Raw genomic sequence first — 20,059 nt, 5'->3', positions numbered from 1 at the left:
TGCATCGGACGCCAAGAGGGAAGGGCTGTGCCACGTGCTCCGTCAGGACTGCAGAGAGGCGCGACGAGGAACCAGGCGAAGACGACAAGCAAAGAAAACTGAACAATAAAATGTCAAAGTAAAGCCAGAAAGCGCCTCGTGTCGTTTTCGGCACTTGTCGGTCTGCCCCGGGTGTCCCATTCCAACCTAGCTTAAAACCCTCTTAGTGAGCCCTTCTGGCTCTTGGAGTAGGATCCCTTTCCCTCTTAGAGACAAGTGACACCCACTTGCTGCCATTAGACTGGGTGCTGAGTGAATGACCCCATGACTGAAAAACCCAAATTTCCTGTGGCATTCAGGCAGGCTACAAAGATTAAATAGATTAAAACTTTTGAGATAAAAGGTGAGGGCTTTTGTTGGTTGCTTTTTCTTTTTCTTTGTAATTTTTAGGCCTACCAGGCATGAAGAAATTAAATATTCTCTTTAAGTCTTTGTCTTTTTGATTCCATCTGCTGTGTACCCAGGTAGACTTTGTATGGGAGTGTTCTCATTCTGTTGCCACAGATGGTGGTTGTTTCAGAAGCTACTGTTTCAGAAGCCCTTCTCAGCTTTCCATGGACGTTTCATTGGAGAGTGAAACACACTTTGCTTGGTGGTAAAACCGAGGAATGATCCCATCAGTAACTGTGTTACAGCTACCAAGTCAGCCTGCAGTGTTTTTATTCTGGTGAGGAGATGCCTCAGCATCCGGGCACTGGATAGAATGGGTCCCATAGCAACCTGTCATGGAACTGGGCCGAACTGTAATGGTGAGTGTTGTCAAACACTAAATCAAAAAGTAGATCAGGCTGCCCAGGGCTCCATCCAACCTGACCTTGAACACGTCCGGGGATGAAGCATCCACAGCTTCTATGGGAAGCCTGTGCCAGCACCTCACAACACTGGCACTGAATTTCCCCTGACATCTAACTCAGTTTCCCCTCTTTTAGTTTTTAAACATTCCTCCTTGTCTTATCATTATGTACACATGTAAGAAGCTGATTTTCCTCCTGTTTATCAGTCCTGTCTGGACCTAGCTGGTCATTCTTTAAAGAAAATAGGGACATAAAAGAATAATTCATCTGGAATCTGCAGGAATTAAATATTTGTACTCTTTTTTTCATAGAACATGTTTGACTCCTTGGTGCTGGTGAGGCTACCCCTGGATTTCTGTGCCCAACTTTGAGGCCTCTCACTTCAGAATGGCTACTGAGAAACTAGCATAGATCCAGCAGAGAGCCCAGCAATGAGGGGCAGGTTCATTGCTGGTGGGGATTACTATCAACAGAAATATTCAGTAGGTAAGGAGATACAGCCCAAGGCAATAGTCGCAAATGAAGGCTTGGCAGGTTCTGCTTGGATGTTAGGAAAAGTGTTTTACTTGGAATTTGACATGGCATGGTAATCTGTTATTTGAATGCAGTGAAACGAGGATGGATTTCATGACATGATCAAGAAAAGCCACTGCAGTCCTGATTGACTGTTTGCAGTAGGTCCATGTAAAGCAGGAGACTGGGCTAGATGGTATACAGAGGTCCTTCCAACCAGTTTAACCATTGTTCTGTGTCAGTCATTCATGTTTCTGGTCAAATTCAAGGCAAAGAACTCTTCAGCGCTACAAATGTAAAGCTTTGCAAGCCAGTTAAGTTTGGTTGAAGTGTTTAAAGGAGGTGTATCACTAACAGTGTTTTAAGGACAATCCTTGACCCTGTTTTTAAGATAATTAGACACAAAACACATCAGACTCTTGGGCTATTTGAAAAGCATGCATTTGTTAAGTGATAAAAACAAACGAACAAACAAATAAAAACTATATATTAAGCATACACGAATAAATCACTACTAACATCAATTTTCTAGTACTTATTACTTGTTACACAGATATTCTTTGTCACATAGAAACTGGCTCATAACAAAAAATGGATGGAACGTTGAGGAAAATAGGTATGTGTACAGACATATAAGGTTAAATATAGGTGGCTTGGTAGACAAATGTTTCTAATGACTTGACTATAAATTTCTAAATACCAAGCTCACCAAAAACATACTCAATGCTTTCCAGTGCATGTTCTCTATTAGATGATCCATGAACAGCATTAGACAAAATATTTTGTGCAAACTGAGCTCGAATTGATTCAGGACAGTTCTCTTTTGCCTCTTCTGGATCTGTTGGACCCATTAGTTTCCTCCATTCTTCGACAGCATTTTCCTTTGTTAAGACCATAACCACCGATGGGCCACTGTAAAATCAATATATGGAAACCACAAATTTAAGACAATCAGCTTTTTGGATTTGGACTTCTTTTCCTAAAAACACTCACTCAAAAATTTCTGAAGTGGGACAACAAACACTTTTATCAACAGCTATGTGAAGATACTATGATAAAAATATTTTACTTGCATGAAATGAGTTATTTGAGAAACAAATCCAAAATAATAATTACTGTCCATAATTTCTGAAAGAACTGTAATTTTTCATTTTAAGTAGGGGCGCGTCATGCTAAATAGTAATCATAAAACACTGAAAAATGGATTGAAGTTGCCAGAGAACGTAACAGAGTATAAAATCCTCAGCCCATGTAAGGAATTGCATGTTTCTGTACACTCAAAGATGTGATGCACAGTTTACATAACTCAGTACTTTCTAGCTAGTTACTTACTCAGTCATACATGACACTAGGTCATCGAAAAAGGGTTTTCCTTTGTGATCCTTATAAAACTCTGCAGCCATTTCACGGGTTAAAGGTGCTTCTTTAATTTTTGAGATAGTAAATCCGGCATCTTTAACTTTTTGCATAATTTCATCTGGAAGAATTAACAAGTAAATTCACTCTTTCTTGTTTAAAGGTGTTAGCTCAAATGAAAAAGAACAAAATGGAGGCAAAGAAACTCTTTAAAAGTCTCTGAAAACATCGCATATACTCTTTAAAATAACACAAACCACCAGGATCTATTAAAATTTTACTTACAATGTCAAGCAATAGCCAACAACATTACAAGCACTTTAACATTTCTCTAATATATGATAAACTGCTGTCATAGAATTGAACTCTCTCTATGCAGGTGACAAACGTGTATTGTTGCTAATTATAGTAGTAGCATTCATCACTATTCCTGACACTTGACAGAATGTGGAAGGTAGCTGTAATGCTACAGCGCACATTAATTAAATAAATCTAGATTGGTACAGGAGGGGAAGAAAGACCAACAAAACCAATTGCAGATAAACGGTGTTCTTTTTACTTGGACCTTTCCTCCTCGTTCTCTGTGTCTGTTGGCATGTTAATCCATGGACAGAACAACGAAAACATTAAGTAGAATTGCAACCCTGAATGTCAGGAGAGTCAACTGTTACCTCTTCAAGGACCTACTTGGAGGTATCCTATGGGTCAGAGTATTGGAAGGCAAGGGGTCTGAAATTGTTGGTTGACATTCAAGCACCCCTTTATTCCAAGCTCAAGATTAGTGTATCCCTAAGAGTAAGAAATCAGGCAAAGGTGACAGGAGACCTACATGGATGAAAAAGAAGTTTATGAAAAAACTCAAAAGAAGGAAGTCTATGAAATGTAGACAAAGGGTCTGGCTACTTGGGAGGAATATAGAAATGCTGTCGGACCATGCAAAGATGCCACAAAGAAGGCTAAGGCCCACTTGGAATTAAATCTGGTGAGGGAGCTCAAGGACAACAAGAAAGGATTCTTTAATTATGTCAGTAGTACAAGTAAGACTAGGGAAAATGTGGGTTACTGAATGCCTTCAATGACAAGAGGACAGTGAGATGGGGTGAGAACTGGCTGACTGGTATAGCTCAGAGAGTTGTGATCATTGGCACAGAGTTTAGTTGGAGTCCTGCGGTGTTCCCCACGAACTAGTATGGAGTCCAATCTTGTGCAACATCTGCTTCTGGATATAGGGATAGAATGCATCCTCAGCGAGTTTGCTGTTGATACAAAGCTGTGAGGAGTGGATCACACCCCAGAAGACTGTGCTGTCATTCAGTGAGACCTGGACAGTCTGGAGACTTGGGCAGAGAGGAACCTGATGAGATTCAACAACAGCAAGTCCTGAGTCATACACCCGGGGAGGAATAACTATGTGCATCAGTACCGGTTAGGGGCTGACCTGCTGAAAAGGAGTTCTGCAGAGAAGGACCTGGGTATTCTAGTGGGCAGCAGGTTGGCTCTGAACCAGCAGGGTGTTGATGAACTTGAAAACAGGAAGTTTCATATGAAAACAAGGAAGAATATGTTTTCTGTGAGGGTTACAGAGCACTGGAACAGGTTGTCCAGAGAGGCTGAGGAATATCCTTCTCTGGAGATATTCAAAACCTGCCTGGATGCTTTTCTGCAAAACCTACTGTTGGGAACCTGCTTCACCAGGGCATTGGATTAGATGATCTCCAGAGGTCCCTTCCAACCCCTATGATTCCTTGGTTCTATGATATTATGATTGTACAGGAATGAAACTGACTCAGCAGTGGCTCATTTTGGGTCAGTAGGGAAAACTGTCTGAAATCAGTAGCATGACTTACAAAAGCCTCTCTGTCCTTAAAAGAAAACTGGACAGATAGTTTGGACATATGCCTGGCTTTTAAACTGTTTAACTTAGCTAAGAATTCTCTCACTGAAGTTCACTACTGTTCTTGTGAAGAAAGAGCTGTAGGCTATTTAATAAATGAAATGCCACATTTGAGACCTTGATATGAACTAGGCAAGCCCTGTAAAAGCAGTTATCTGCATGGTAAAAGCATTTCACAGGATAAATATAATGCATCTGGCATGATTTACTGCAGTGTACATTGTTAATATTTTGCAGAAATAACATCTGAAAATACAGCCTGTGCTTTCTAGATCCCTTACCTTTGTGATTTTTAGCAGCATCAGGTTTGATCAATGCAAAAGTTTGCTCCTGAGGGAAGAAGAACTCCAGTTCCTTTTGAGCATCATCAACTGAAGAACTGCCATGCAGCTGATTAATATCTATGTTGTCGACTGTATACTTTGCGCGTAAACTAAGAGTCATTAAAACGGTGAAGTTATTCAAGGGAATAGTTACCTTGAGCTTTAACTGTGACTAACCTTAACCTAATGTATTGAACTTGATCTGGCAAATTAAGTGCTCTGTGATCTCTCTGAAGGTGTAAGAATATGCCTACAGAAAGAGCAATCAAACTTTTAATTAACCACATGAAATATGATCATTTTCCTAACTGTCATCTTGTTATATTTGCAAGACAACACCGGGTTTTGCTTAATGAAATAGCACTTGTTAACAAGAAGTAAGGTGATATCACAGCAGCTTATTAGAACAATACTGCAAGGAGGTGAGAAAACAAGGTGTTAATTCATAAAATACATGAAAGGAACTCAGTCACAAATAACACAATCCACCAATGAAAAGTTTTCTGTAATCTATGGAAATAGGTTTAAAAATTAATGGAGCTATTTCAAACAAAACCAACAAAAGTTCAATACTAAAAGTGCTGCAGCTGAAACACCTTTCATCCAAGAAAACTTTAACAAGCTGCAGAAATATACATCAGCTTCCAGATGATGGCACTATAGTTACACCAGTTGGAATGTGCTGTTCATTAAGATGAAGAATAAGAAGGTAAACTAGAAGCAGAGGGTGGCAGTTTATTGTTTTATGTACTACCTGTTAGGATTTGTCTTCTTTGCCTCTTCAATAATCTTTGGGCCTAATAAATCTCTCCAGTGTGATACAGCATTTTGTCGTGTTAGAGCAAGTACAAGCGTTGGACCACTGTAGAATAGAAAACCAGCATCAGAAACACTGAAAATTAAACTCTCTGTAACTGGCAAAAAGAATTTGATCACATGTGGTTGAGGCCGGGCAAACAAAGCCTACTACTGAAGGACTTTTAAACCAGTCTCTTTTCAAACAGCCACACTCTGATAAAACCTCATGGAGCTTAAATTAATTTAAATTTTAAAGTTACTGTTACCAAAATGGCAGGGATTGGGCTATATCTTTATTATTAGACACAGAAATGCTGTTCAGCTCTTCAGATTTTGTATGCGTCCCAGCCATGTTACAACTTCTTTGGGAAACACTATCCAAATATGATTTTTTTTTTTCCTCTCCAAGAAGTCCAGAACATAGTCTGAATAAAGATTTCTCCTATAGTCAGTCTAAATGCAGCTTCTCAGAGCACAGCTCAAATGTTTTCATTCAAAACAATGGAACTGACTGACATCCTGTAGTTATGAAGTTGCTGGTAATTTTTAAAAATCTGATATTTTTACTTAGTAATTATCTCATTATCTGCAATTGTCTGATTCTGTTTTGAATTTTATCAAACTCTCAGATATTATGGTACCTGGTAGCCATAAAATATTCAGTTCAATTCTTTGTTGTGAAAACATCACTCTCGATTATAAATCCACGTTCTCACTTTTCACCTTACCTGGTCATTTGCTCTAACAAGGCTGGGAAATAGTCTTCATTTTCATGTTCTTTATAAAATTCACGTGCTTGTTCTTCAGTTAGAGTTATTTCCTTCTGCATTGCTACCTCGAAGCCATCATCCTTTATGCTTTGCAAAATGGAATCTGTTTAAATTATTGAAATAATGCTAAATCACTATCCACTCATCAATTCGTACACTTGTGAAGAAATGGCATGGACTTCAATAATAATAATGCTAATAAGAGAAACAGAAAGCTAATTTAAAGCAACTGCTAGATGTTTTTGGTAGCTGCCTAGATGCTCATAAAGTTGATGCTCACTCTCTTAAGGTTTTCTCTCACTTCAGAAATCTCAGTAGGAATTCCTGGCTGAGAAATTTGATATGCATTGCAATAAATGAAGGAAGACGTGGAGATTTGTATAGATAGATTTTCGTTTAACCAAGTCTTGCAAGAACATATGTATAAATTTCAGGCACAAGTCAAAATTATAACTCTCTATTTACAGGACTGGCAAATGGTTCTTCCTAGCAAAATATTGGACAGTAATCAAGAAAACAAATACATGGAAAGTTCAAAATTCTAGTTTTACAAATCTTTATGTTTATGCCAATTCCAGTGCAGAAATTCCTGAATTTAAATAAGAGAGCTAACTATGATCTAGCAAGAAATGTAAATATACATAAGAAGAAATTTGTTTGGATGGGGTTTAATATTAATGGAGTAGATTTTCTGATAGAATCTGTAAACACCTTGTCTGTATAAACTTATTTGTGTGCAGCGGTGTATTAAGCAACACAGAGCATCCTGAATCAGGTCTTTTTCACACTTGCCGTTGATTTACCCTGAACGTGCCTGTCAGGGACAGTATCAGCTACTATGTTGGTGGGAAGTATGACATTTTATATAGAGAGAGAGAGAGTACACTTTGTGTCCTAAGAAGTCCCAGCTTCTCTGAGACATTTTCTATAAACATTATAAAGATAGCCTTAAAATATCAAACAAAGGAACAAAATTGTTTTTGACATTTATATTCTAAATATATCAAACAAATTAGCCGTGGAACTTTTTCCTGATAAAGATTACTGACAACTTAATGCCGAGCAGAAAAGATGATCTAACTCTTTTCCATTATCAGAATTCTTGAAATGCAAAGTATGAGACTTTTTATTTGCCCTGGATGGAAAATATAGTTATTCAAACTTACCCCGTCTTTCCCTTAGGACACAAGGTCTAATTAAGGCCAGTGTCTTTTCAAATTTTTGTTCTGTGTGCTTTCTATCAAAATTTGGGAAAAAGAAGCCAAGTTGCCTGCTAGCATCTTCTAAACTGTCTGGCACATCACATATATTTGATATACTCTCATTTTCTTCAGTTTCTTGCGGCCTAGGAAGAAACAGTTATACCATCTTTTAGTCAGATTACAGTAAGTTATTTTTCTGAACAAAGATTTAAAAATGCTGCTTTCTGCAAATCTAAATGTAATGCTCAATCCAGTATCTGTATTTTTGTGAACACTCTCTTGTCTTGTGCTGTGAATGCAACTAACATCCTGTTAAATATTCTTCACTAAACACTTGACGTAAGAGCAAAACAGACATTCCAAGATGTCATGACTGTGAGCAGCAAATCCTTGCAGTCTACTCACATATCTGTGTCAGAACAAAATAAGACAAAAACAAACAAACAAACAAAAACAAAACAAAACCAGCCAAAAAACCCCAAACCAACCTGCAGCCCCTCCCACTTGTTTGCTGGCTTTTACATAGAGATCCCAGGGACCACAGCATGCTTTGGTTTTCCCTAGATGTTACTTGAGCCTTTTCTACAGCTTCCTGGCATACATAAGAATAAACATGGAGAAAACTGCAACAATCCGTTTATAGTGCTGGCAGTCACTCTGTCTTGGGGAAATAGTATGAAGAGGAATTGCATGGACTACACCATCCTTGAAGTACAGCACTGTTCCTCTTAAACAGACGACTCATTCAAGTCTAGTTCTGAATTAGCAAGAGATCACTGCCCTTTATTTGTTATCCTTCCCTGGGAAGTATGGAGTTACTATGTTCCTCAAGGAGCTATAATTGGATATTTAATGATGGTCTTGAGAAAGACCAGGTAAAGACCTCTGACTGCTCCCTGAGTCCTGCCTACATAAGGATATAAATAACTCTTTGTTTATTATGCTTTTGGAATACCGTAACTGAATCACATATTCCAGTTAACACTGTTACTTACTCATCTGTCTCTTCAGCCTCAGTCTCATCAGTTTCACTTAGTTCTTTCCAGAGAGGAATAGCATCCGCATCTTTTTTTTTAGTGATTATCAGAATATGGCACGGTCCGCTCATCATGAATTGAACAAAATCATCAAAATCGGGCTAAAAAACATGGTTTTTGTTTTGCCATGAATCTCACAAACTCTGACATTATCATCAGAAATAAAATGAAACTTTTTTTAAAGTAACTGCACTCCTATTCTTAAAAGGCAGTCGTATTGATTATTCAGAACCCTATCAAACTGCTTTTCTCTTTCAGTTATCTTTATATCTGCACATCCATATAAGCCACTATACAAGGTGAGAAACCTCAGAAGAACCACTGAGTGAAATACATTTAGTACATAGAATGAAGTGAGTATACTGTTGTGTCTTTAAAAGTACTCTTGTTCACAAGAGAAGAAATAGATATGACTACTAGACATGACTCTCCTGGCTTCATCAATAAAAAGGAACAACTTCTTCCATTTATGTCTGAGATTCTATTAAGTTCAATCTCAAATCTCTTATAATTGGTAATCCCTGAACCTTCAACAGGTTAGCACAGCATTAAATTGGGAAGAATTTTTCCCACTGAGCACAAAGCCTATATTCTATCCTGTCACTTCAGCGTACTTGTTTTTCAACTTAGAATTACACTTAAAGAATGACAAATAGTGTAACAGGCTTCTCAACAAGCACAGAGCCCTCTGAACTGCTTCTGATAGTTCATAGCAATTTTCTGTGAACCTGACTATTCTAATGTTAACTGGGATTTACTACAGTCTGGTAGTGCTGTTATATATGAAACAGTGTGCTTTCTCCTTGTCTTCCTCCTGTGTCTCCCACTGCATCTAACTAATCTCATATTCAGCTGCCGTTCTCTTGAAGACATCACATACCTGCATTTCATAACTGCCTCTGTCTGTCTAAAGTAGAATCCCAGGCTGCAAAGCCAAGCTCTTCATAATTCCTCAAGTGCTCACCCTGTTGCTTTCTTTCTAAACAATACTGCAGCAATCTGATCATTACTATCTGTTTTTCCCTATGGCTTCAGTAATAAGAATCTTATTTCACTCTCACCTATTTGTAACACTTCAAGAACATTTTCTCAGCTTCTTGTTTGGATTATATCAACCTTTTATTTTTACCTTGGTCCCTCTGACAAACTAGCTGTCTGCTTGTAATTCCAAACTACCTTATTTTAAATAGAAATAAATATTTACTAAGACATATATATATATATATATATGTTTATTTTTGTGTGATACAAACCCCTCTGTATGGTTAACTTTAGCTAACTTCTGCCAAAACACATGGCAGTGTTCATTTGCTACTTTGCTAAACTGTTGTCATTTAATGTTAAACAACATTATTTCATCGTTTCCTTGAACTATCTGCAATTTCCCCTATTATAGGATATGGACAGAAAAATAACCTTTTCTGGAGATGTTTTATCTTTCTGCCTGTGCCAGTGCTTATTGCCAGCATTGTCCAGTGAAAGAAAATGTGAAGGAAAGAAAAAGTAATTTATGCCATCATAGAATCATAGAATCACAAGGTTGGAAAGGACCTACAAGATCATCTAGTCCTACTGTCCTCCCTTTACCATACCTACAGAAAACCGCTAAACCATATCTCCTAGCTCCCTATCCAGACACCATCTCTTATTTCCTGGCTGGAAGACGTAGGACATGATTGAGTATCAAGCACATTCTGATAAGAGAAAGAAGTAATAAAATATTTTAGTTTTTAATTGGGGTTTAATATAACTTAGTAGAAATGTTGGAGTGCTACCGGGCTATATTTGTGAAAAGGTAGGTAAGAAAAAAGAGGGATAAAATTCTCTTTTTTTCTATGTACTAAATCTCCACTAATTCAGTTCTTCAACATGTTGAGAAATTACAGCCTAGAGGTTTAAAAATACAGGCAGCCATGCTGATAAACCTTATCCATTCCTTTTGTTCGGGTTTTTTCTTTTGTTTTGGTTTGTGTGTGGGGTTTGTTTTTTCCTACCTGTTCACTTTTCTTGGAGTAGAATTCTCTGATCTGCTCTTCAGTCAGCATTTTCTCTTCTGATGCTGCAATGCCAAAGCCCGCGGCTCTAATCTGCAATTATTCAGTCATTACTCAGTGGCATTTGATGAAAGATACTTATGAAATCCTATGTAAACCTAGAGATGATTGATTATGGATGCTATTTTAAATTCGAATTATCTGAAATATTCCAAATACAGCATTATGTTTGCCTAAAATAAAATTACAGCTTTTCAAAGCCCTTTACTGCATTCAGGATAACAATGTTCACTATGCTAAAGTTTTTAAAAAGCATAATGCACTGCAATGTATTCATTCATGTGGTGGTCAATAATTTTCTTTAAGACCAAATAGCATTTTTTTTTTTTTTTTTTTTTTTTTTTACTATGGTAAATGATTAACATACAACTACTTCTAAAAATTGGTTGTAGTCTTCATTATAATCACAGTTACCATTTAAGTGCGTGTTTGTCAGTAATGGTTGCAATACAAATAGGCTAAACTTTTTGGTTAGTAGACATGAGGAACAGCAGAGATCAAAAATAAAATGTATTTTACAATTAACTGTTTTAAATAACATTACTGCACTGAATTCTACAGTTCTGTGCTCTGTATCAAAATTCATAGTGTCACTGATAAGAGATATACACCATATACTCATATCTAAGCGAAGACAGCATTATTCAGCCCCATATGCCAGTATCTGTCTACCTACCAACACTCTGCTCTTTAAAATCCCCAATGATGCTGCTGAGTTTTCAGATTGTCTTGCAAAGTTTGTATGTGGAAACAGTATTGGTACTCATCTCATAAAGCAGTGTAAAGATGGAGCTAACTAACAGCTGCTCAGCTACATCTAAATTGCCTTCAAACACTGCCAGCTGTTTTCTGCTTTGATTGAGCCTCTTTCCTTTCTGGTCAAGATGAAGAACATGCAGAAACAAGGCATGCATCACTGATTTTCTTTCCTCTGTGTCACAGACCCTCTCATACTAGTTTTTTAAATTAAAATGTTATCTTGGTATATAGTTCTATGAGCACTTTTTTTTCCCCATTTGTATCAATATCAGTCAGATATTCCTCTAATTGAAACGATCATTACTACAGCATTATATTCTGAAAGGAAAGAGAATTTCTTTTTTCTTGTGTGATGGCTTAAATAAATGCAGAATCCTTTGATGCACCGAGATTCTTATTAGTGTTGAATGTCTGATTATAGTAATTACCAGTGTGCGCAAATCAGTCTTACAATTTGCAAGCATATGCTAAATCATTTAAGTGCATATACACGCTACCCCATGACAAGCTGATTAGCTGCTTTATGTGTGCCTGCAATTCTTAAAGACACTGTGCAGTCAGGAAATACACCTTCTGTACCTGAAAGAATTAACTCCACCACCATAGCTTCTAGATTTCATTTCTGTTGCAATATGAGAAGCAAGACACTATTCTGCTTGTGGATTTCACGCGTCAGTGATTTCCACAGTATAAATTCATGTCACAGAAACACAGAATCACATGATTGCAGGGGCTGAAAGGGATGTCTAGAGAATATTGAGTTCACTCCCCTGCTAAAGTAGGCTTCCTTCAGTCAATTGCACAGGAAAGCATCCAGACTGGCTTTGAATATCTCCAGAGAAGGAGACAACACAACCACTCCAGGCAGCCTGTTACAGTGCTCGGTCACTCTGACAGTAAAGAAGTTCCTCTTTGTGCTCCAGATTCCATCCATTGCCCCTTGTGTTATTGTAACTTGCCATCAAAAAAAAGTCCACTCTGTTTTGCCTTGATTCCTGCCCTTATAAACAGTAATTAAATCCCCCTTCAGCCTCAACCTTCTTCTGAACCCCTCAGCCTGGTCATCCTTCCCCTGACTGAACACTCCCAGCTCTCTCAGACTTTCCTCATAATACAGTTGCTACAGGCCCCTCGCCGTCTTTACATATATGTGTATATATATATAGTATATAATACGTATATCATACCTGACTTACTGATATAAAATATTAAAGCAATGGTATCAATATGAATACTATATAATGTAAGATTAAAATTAACTTGCTATTACTATCCTTATCAGAGGTGCACTAAAAAGCATTGTTACAAAGCCTGGAAATAAACCAGGATCTATTTGATCTTTCATCTTATCGTGCCACCTGGCTAAAAAGAGTGAATGAATCTTTTCAAGTTCTGTGTACCTTTTCTTTAATTTCTTCTACACGTCCCTCCGAGACATCATCAGGTTTTATAATTCCAACAGAGTATGTGATGTCTTCTTCTGGAAAACATAAAAAATCATGTGGCAATGAATATGTATATCAAAATAAGTAAATAGATAAATTTTCTATTACTTACAAGTGAGGCTCTTTAAATGCCCCTATTTTAGTATTGAGATGATCAAGAAGTTTTTCCAAGAAATAAGTGACTCCAGCACAGAAAACCTATCTTAAACCTATGACAATATTGGGTCATCTCTAAATTCATTCCTGGTGAACCACTGTTGTTTCTGGGTCATATGGTAGAGAAATGTTCTACATGCAGCTAATTGTGGTACAAAATCCACAATTTAAGATGAGTGCTTTCTCTTGAAGCTTTTCTATGAGCAGGACTAGAATGTGAGAAGAACAAATACTGTAGTGAAAATCTCCTATGACTATCAGAGATTTCCAGTAAAATGTACGCTTCTTATCTTAGTAGATGTTTATTTCCTTTGCACTGTGTCATTTGCAATAAATAACTGCTGAAGTAGCACCTGCTTGCTAACACAATCTGACATTAACACAAGATGTGTTCCTGCTCAGACATGCTATTACAGCACCTGTAGCATACACATAACTGCTAAATTAAAGTGTTCAAAAGAGAATGTAAACTATACCTTTGTAGAACCTGAAGCTTACATGCAAGCATAAAAATGTAATTCAATAAGATCTCAGACACTGAAGAAACAGTTAATGACAGCTCTAAAACAAGGCTACTATTTGTTGCCAATACTAGAAAACACTTAAAGGCATCTGCATGTAGTAAGGAATATATTACAACAGTAAGAAGAAAAGGCATGTTACTGAATTCCTCAGTGTAGAAGAAAATTGTACCCATCAGCATCCATCAACATTTGCTAAATGTTTATGGAGACCAAAAAGTGAATGTTAGCACAGTGAAGCAGTGGGTGTTGTGTTTCAGCAGGAATAATAGCAGTCTGAAAGCCATGCTGTGGACAACCATGTACAGATGTCGCACTACAAAATGAAGAATGTCTTAATCAGCTCATCTGCATGAATCAGTGTCTTACAATCCAGCTACTGTGTGTGGAGCTGAATATTGGCTTCAGTGCAGTGGAAACGTGGGTGGCAAAATTGGAATACCACAAAGTTTGCACCAGGTGAGTCCCACAGATGCTCACACAGGAATAGAAAGATCATTTTATGCAAGTTTGTCATGACCTATTGAACCCATATGAGGCTGAAGGTGACAATTTCCAGGACTGCATCATTACTGGTGACAAGACGCGTATGAGTCAAAGCCAAATGGCAATTTGTGACATGTGAATTCCCCATAGAACAATAAACTCAAGGTGCAGCCCTCAGTGAGTAAAGTGATGTGCACTGTCTTTCGGGATACAAAAAGAGTGATCCTTCTGGATTTTCTGGAACCTGGAGAAACCATTAACTCTGATTGCTATTCTGCAGTGCTAACTAAACCAAAAGCTCAAACTTCCAGCGTGAAGCCAGAGAAGAAGACAACCTTTCTCTTGCAATACAAGGTCCAGTATCATTTTGAAGACTGTGAAGCACATGGCCATTCTTGGCTGTAGAGTCCTACCACACAGACTGTGCAACCTGGATTTGGAGCCTTCTGACTTTTGTCTGTTTGGGCCAGTGAAAGATAATCTGTGTGGGCAACATATTCCTGGCATCACAGCAGCTGTGAAACCATGGGTCGCTTGCACTGGTGCAGATTTCTGTAAGTATGGCATACAGACTCTTATTAATCACTGGCAAAAATACATAGCTAATGGTGGTGACTAAGTTGAAAGACAATGTTTTGTAGTGGTGAGATTGCTCTATTAAATGATGCTATTTTGATCGTTGTATCTGTTGTAATTTCCATGGAAATAATAGGAAGCATCATTTTCAGAGTGACCTATGTATGTAGCTAACACAGAGACTGTGTAGAAGTGACCTTCAGGTAGTAATCTTACATGCAGCCTGAATCTTGAATGTTCCTAAAAGGGCTTGAAAATACTATTGATGAAAGACCAGTATCTTAATTCCTTACAGAAGAAAACTTCTCAGTCTGACATTTTCAAACATAAACTCTCATCTTATTAACTGAATGAAAGAAAGACCTACTGAAGCTCAACATGCGCAATTCTTAATCAAAGAACTAAAATAAATTTCTAAAATAAAACAAGAATATTTACCCTCAGGTTCAGTTTCCTCAGTAGCCTCAATAGACTCTTCTGACAATTTCTCTTCCACAAAAACAATTTCATCCAACTATGGTAATTGTAAAAACAAGCAAAAATAAATAAATAAATTTAAAAAAAATTAAAAAATTACAGAAAATGATCATAGGCATTGAGAAAAATCCATAAATTGTTGTAAAAATGCTCACTTATGTTTATATATATATATGTATATAAAGTGAATACCCTGAGACGTTCCCTCTCTCCGGCAAGGATTTCCCTCTCTTCTTGTACTAGTTCTGTTATTTTCTTAGTTAGAAGAGGAGCGTTTGCACCTCTCACTATTGCAATAATTTTGCCATCCTGTGAAAGAGGAAATAACACTCTTAGTTCTTGTCTCTTAGTTTACACATTCACTTCAGTTAGAGAACCTTTTATATTTTGTTGCTTGGTTTTTGTTTCTTTTCCACCCAGAAATATCACAACTTGTTCATTCATTGAGGTGAATACCAAAGACACTAATGCCTCTGCTTGTTCAGGATGAATCTTTCTCATCTTCACTTTTTCCTTTCCTTTTTTTGTCTAATTCTATGTTTGTTTCTGGACTTACCAAAATATGTCAAAAATGAATGCAAATAACCAGCTCACAATTATAAAGGTCAGCCTTTTTAAAATGAAAGAGGGAACATTTCAACTGCATATAGGAGAGACTTTCTTGTGATGAGGTGATAAGACACTAGAATAGGTTTCCCAGAGAAACTGAGGATGTTCTATCACAGAAGTTTTCAACGTCAGTTTGGACAGAGCATTGGTCAACCTGATCTAGTGAAAGATATCCCTGTTCTTGGCAGAGAGGCTGGAACATCTTTAAGAACAGAATAACCACTCCAGAGTAGCCAAAGGTAGGCACTATATATGAAGCAACCCTGGATAAAACTGATTTATCAGTCATGAACTACTAAAAATGTGGCTATGACAAAGCCGTGGTGGTGCTACATGCAAACATAACAAAAATGTGCTCAGGAGCCACAGATGCAGGCATGGTAAAAAGCCTGAAGTAAACAACATCTGGTAATAAAATCCTATCTAGTGTAGAATGTAAACACATGACTTACACAGTTTTAAATTTATTTTTAATGTACTGAAAAATCAATGCAAAAATAGGCAATACATTAATAGAAACAGATGCAGTTTACTTACAACACAAAAGAGAAATATGGGTTCACATATATTCCTAAATGGTTGCAGAGTCTCAATGTTGTCAGCTTCTGCCTACAGTCAGATGAAGAAAATTATGTACTTAGTTGTTTATATCTATGCATATGTATATATGTACATGAAATCTTTTTGCTTGAAAAAAAACTGCAGCCATATAACACGTTACATCACCTCAGTAATGTTTTATGCCACTTGTGGGTGATGAAGAAAGAGCTGGTTTGGTGATGTGAGGTTGGCTTCCCTTCGTATTACATTACTCATGGAAAAATGTCACCCTAGCACTGTTTTCCCATGTATAAACATAGAGAAACAGGGAGGCAGTACATGCAGTCTTGGCAGAAGAAAATATCCACTCTATTAATCTCTTTGTGATGTGGTCAATTCAACGATAAATCTCTTCATATTACCTCTGCGCAGAACTAACTGCTTTTTTTGTGTTTGTTTATCATATGTACAATTTCTGCAAAAAGTTGAAATGCTGATCAAACAATGGAAAGTTTTCAGCAACATGAGAAGAAGCAAGCTTGGTCAATATTTGTGAGGAAGTAAATCTGCGAAACAAATGTCATCTACTTTATATATGATATATGATTCCTATAAATAGGATATATGAAGGAGACATAGAATTTATATCTACGGCCAGTGTAGTACAATAGCTCTCTGATAATTTATGTTCTAGTTCCTCTCTTACGCTCTTTTAAAAATTAAATGCAAAGAAATATTTGGGAGAAAGATGTAACACATTTTTAAGGTTGTAAGAGTTTGAAATGTGGCAATAATGAGAAGACTTAAAATTAATAAATAAAAACAAAACCCAAACCAACATAGTCTAGTTTCCAAAAATTTCATTAACTTTTACCAACGAAAAGAAAATTTGGGGGATATTAACTCTTTTTCTATGAAAGTTTTTTTCCAAACCTAATACCATTTCTAATCTACCTTTGAAGAAAGCCTTATAAGGAGATACCATGAAGAAAAGGCAACCAGACCAAAACTGTAATGACTCAATTGACATAAGGGAAGTTAAATGAAAACCCTGTAAACACAGACAGATAGAAAGATGCATTTAACATAAACTACACTTGAAGTTCTGCAAAAAAATTACATCCTTACCACTGCAAAATTCAGCACATCATCTTCACTAAACTCATTCTTCAGTTTTGAGAATAAATTTACCACAGCTTTGCAAGGGCCACACCAAGCTTGATACACATCTATCACTAAAATAAAATGTTTCAAAATTAAAAACTGCTGCATTGAGAAACATACAAAATTAAACATACACATGAGTGCGTTGGAATGGGACTGAGAAGGTAGTTACCTCTACCATCCAGTCCTCTTCTAATCAGTAAGTACTTCATGCATATATTGAGTGGACACATCACAGTTTCCTCTTTTATTTCTATTACTTTCGACAGCAGAGGTTTACTTTGCAGTACCATTCATGATGATTAATCAAAACAGCTAAATTTCTTTCTTATTTCTTTTTCTTCTGATTATTATTTTTCTCCCCATTGTTGCTTTTCATTCTTCTCAAAATCTTTGTTCTACATTTCCCCACACAAAAGCTCATGCACACAAATCCTTTCCCATTATTGCTTTTCTGTAGGTACATTCCAATTTCAGATTTGTTCCCTCTATCCAAGTACAAATCCTCAGAGATCCAGGAGATTTTGTTATTGTACTCAGGGCACTGAGAACTGGAAAAATACAGAAGATGCATTCTGAAGAATGCTGACTGATTAACTGCTGTTTATTTATGTATGGTATTAATTTAGTCCTTAGGAGATTTTAGGAAAAACCTTTCACAGAAGTGTTCTAACACTTATCATAAAAATACTTGAAATCCCTGAAAAGAAATTTCCTAACACTTATCATAAAAAATAATTGAAATGGCACTTACTAAACATAAGCATATAAAAGTGCATAAAGTAATGGATAATATGATTTGCAACGTATTAATTTATTACAGAAGATAGCATTTATTCATAAGCACTATTTATATTTAACTATATTAACATAATATAGGTGGGATAATACACAAGAAACTGTCAGAAAACAGTAACAGTCAGTACCTACGACACCTTTTGTCTTCAACATTTCATTCCACTCATCTTGGTTGCATATTGTGGTCTGAAATAAAATGAATTGACATTTTAACATCTCTGAAGGACAACAAACAAACAAACAAACAAAACCTTTTAATGTCTGGAACTGATCAAGTAATTAGAATTCATACCTGAAGCTGGATTTCTTTCTTCATGCCTGCCATATCCCTGTAACTACAGGAAACACGTCAAAACATGGAGAACATTTACTATTTTTAAAGAAAAGTGAGCCACATTTGTGACATGTAGAACTGATTTTTTCATCATAGCACTGTATTCTGATTCCCTTAAAACTTAACTCCACTGAAGTCTCCATACCAGTGCATTCTGTGGAGCAACATGAGACTTGCCAGCAGGACCCACATAGCACAGGATACTGAATAAAAGTTCGCTTCTTAATCTGCTAGGAACTTCAGTATTCTTTGGCCTCAAGCATATTTCAAATTCATAATTGCTCTGATAAGAATGACCAAAGAACATTGGATAGGATGACAGCTGCAGTGACAGTGAACCATTTCAGAAAACTAATGATTAAAGAGCTTCAACTCAAAATGCCATTAGATCAAGTTCCTTGTCTTCTGGGATATATGTAAAGCAATGATTTTCATGTGTCCCACAGCTGAACTGCCAAACTGAATCATGATGCGTTCATCGTTCCCTCATTAATAAAACATAGCCTTCTCTCTCTCTCTATCTAATAGACATTTAACTTTGATCTGAGTGGAAAAATTATCTATTAAATTACATATTCAGGTGAAGTTTGATTTCACTTTCCAGATGGATATTGGCTGAACGATAGATGTGTCACTAGATCAGCAGTAGAAGTGGAGGTTTTCATAGCTCTTGGTTAAGATAGTAGCCTTTGTCATGGGAAAAAGGGAAGTGCCTCCATGAATGTTACCTCTGTTATCTGTGCACTGTTATTTGGCAGCTCAACCAGCAAATGAGTCCAGAGGTAGAAGCGTCCTGTCATTCACACTGGAGTTGCTCCTGTCAGAACAAAGAGGCACAGAGACCAATACAGAAGACAACTCTTGACTGATGCCTTCTTAGTGGTCTTCCAAACCTTACTGATTCAATGATTTTGTGATTTTATTATTACCAAGCACTTCTGATATCCGGCCATGTCCCTGAGCATACAGAAGGACAGATACATACACAGCAGCCTGTGCATTGGGTCTTGTGCGTAACAGCAGATCCCAGATAACAACCAGCAATTTGATACACACACCTCACCACGCAAAACTCCTTGCCCGTGTCCTGTCACCCACAGTGCCTAGAGCACCCACATCTTTGCCTTACCTGCAGCCACCTGTCTGGCAGCACCCTACTGCAGCCCTAACGGCCTCCTGCCCAGTAACTCCTCGTAACGGCCCTAACAGCTGCCTGTCTGATGGTGCCTCCCAGAGGCCTCCCACCCCACCCCAGAGTGCAGAATGTGAAGGTAAAAGGCACATATCATTCTTTATCGAGTTACAGGTTTAAGAACCACCACAGGTCTAGGCATCTCTATGCTACACACATCTCAGATCTGCACGTTGTTCCTGCTTCATGGAATGCCAGTGCTTTTAATTTCCTCTTGAGGCC

General features: G+C 37.3%; 1 protein-coding gene across 2 annotated transcripts; it reads right to left on the bottom strand.

The window, feature by feature from the left end:
* Positions 1-1,770: 1,770 nt before the first annotated feature.
* On the bottom strand, positions 1,771-19,839 carry LOC107309411 (thioredoxin domain-containing protein 6). Of its 2 annotated transcripts, none has more exons than XM_015854199.3 (17): positions 19,775-19,839; positions 19,374-19,462; positions 18,604-18,646; positions 18,440-18,497; positions 17,478-17,584; positions 16,347-16,418; positions 15,393-15,509; positions 15,162-15,237; positions 12,940-13,019; positions 10,721-10,813; positions 8,685-8,827; positions 7,654-7,832; positions 6,446-6,590; positions 5,674-5,781; positions 4,878-5,029; positions 2,679-2,823; positions 1,771-2,258 (listed from the first exon to the last, which is right to left on the bottom strand). In XM_015854199.3, exons 3-17 carry the CDS (start codon positions 18,634-18,636, stop codon positions 2,039-2,041), a joined length of 1,728 nt encoding a protein of 575 aa, XP_015709685.1. In that variant the 5' UTR covers positions 18,637-18,646; positions 19,374-19,462; positions 19,775-19,839; the 3' UTR covers positions 1,771-2,038. The 2 variants fall into 2 exon arrangements, with proteins under 2 accessions (XP_015709685.1, XP_015709686.1); XM_015854200.3 differs by having other exon boundaries at positions 12,940-13,016.
* Positions 19,840-20,059: the final 220 nt, after the last annotated feature.

The sequence above is a fragment of the Coturnix japonica genome, chromosome 2 (genome assembly GCF_054131305.1).
Source record: "Coturnix japonica strain WE chromosome 2, WE-NBRP24, whole genome shotgun sequence".
Taxonomy (NCBI): Eukaryota; Metazoa; Chordata; class Aves; order Galliformes; family Phasianidae; genus Coturnix; species Coturnix japonica.
This window is presented reverse-complemented; position numbering and strand designations above follow the sequence as displayed.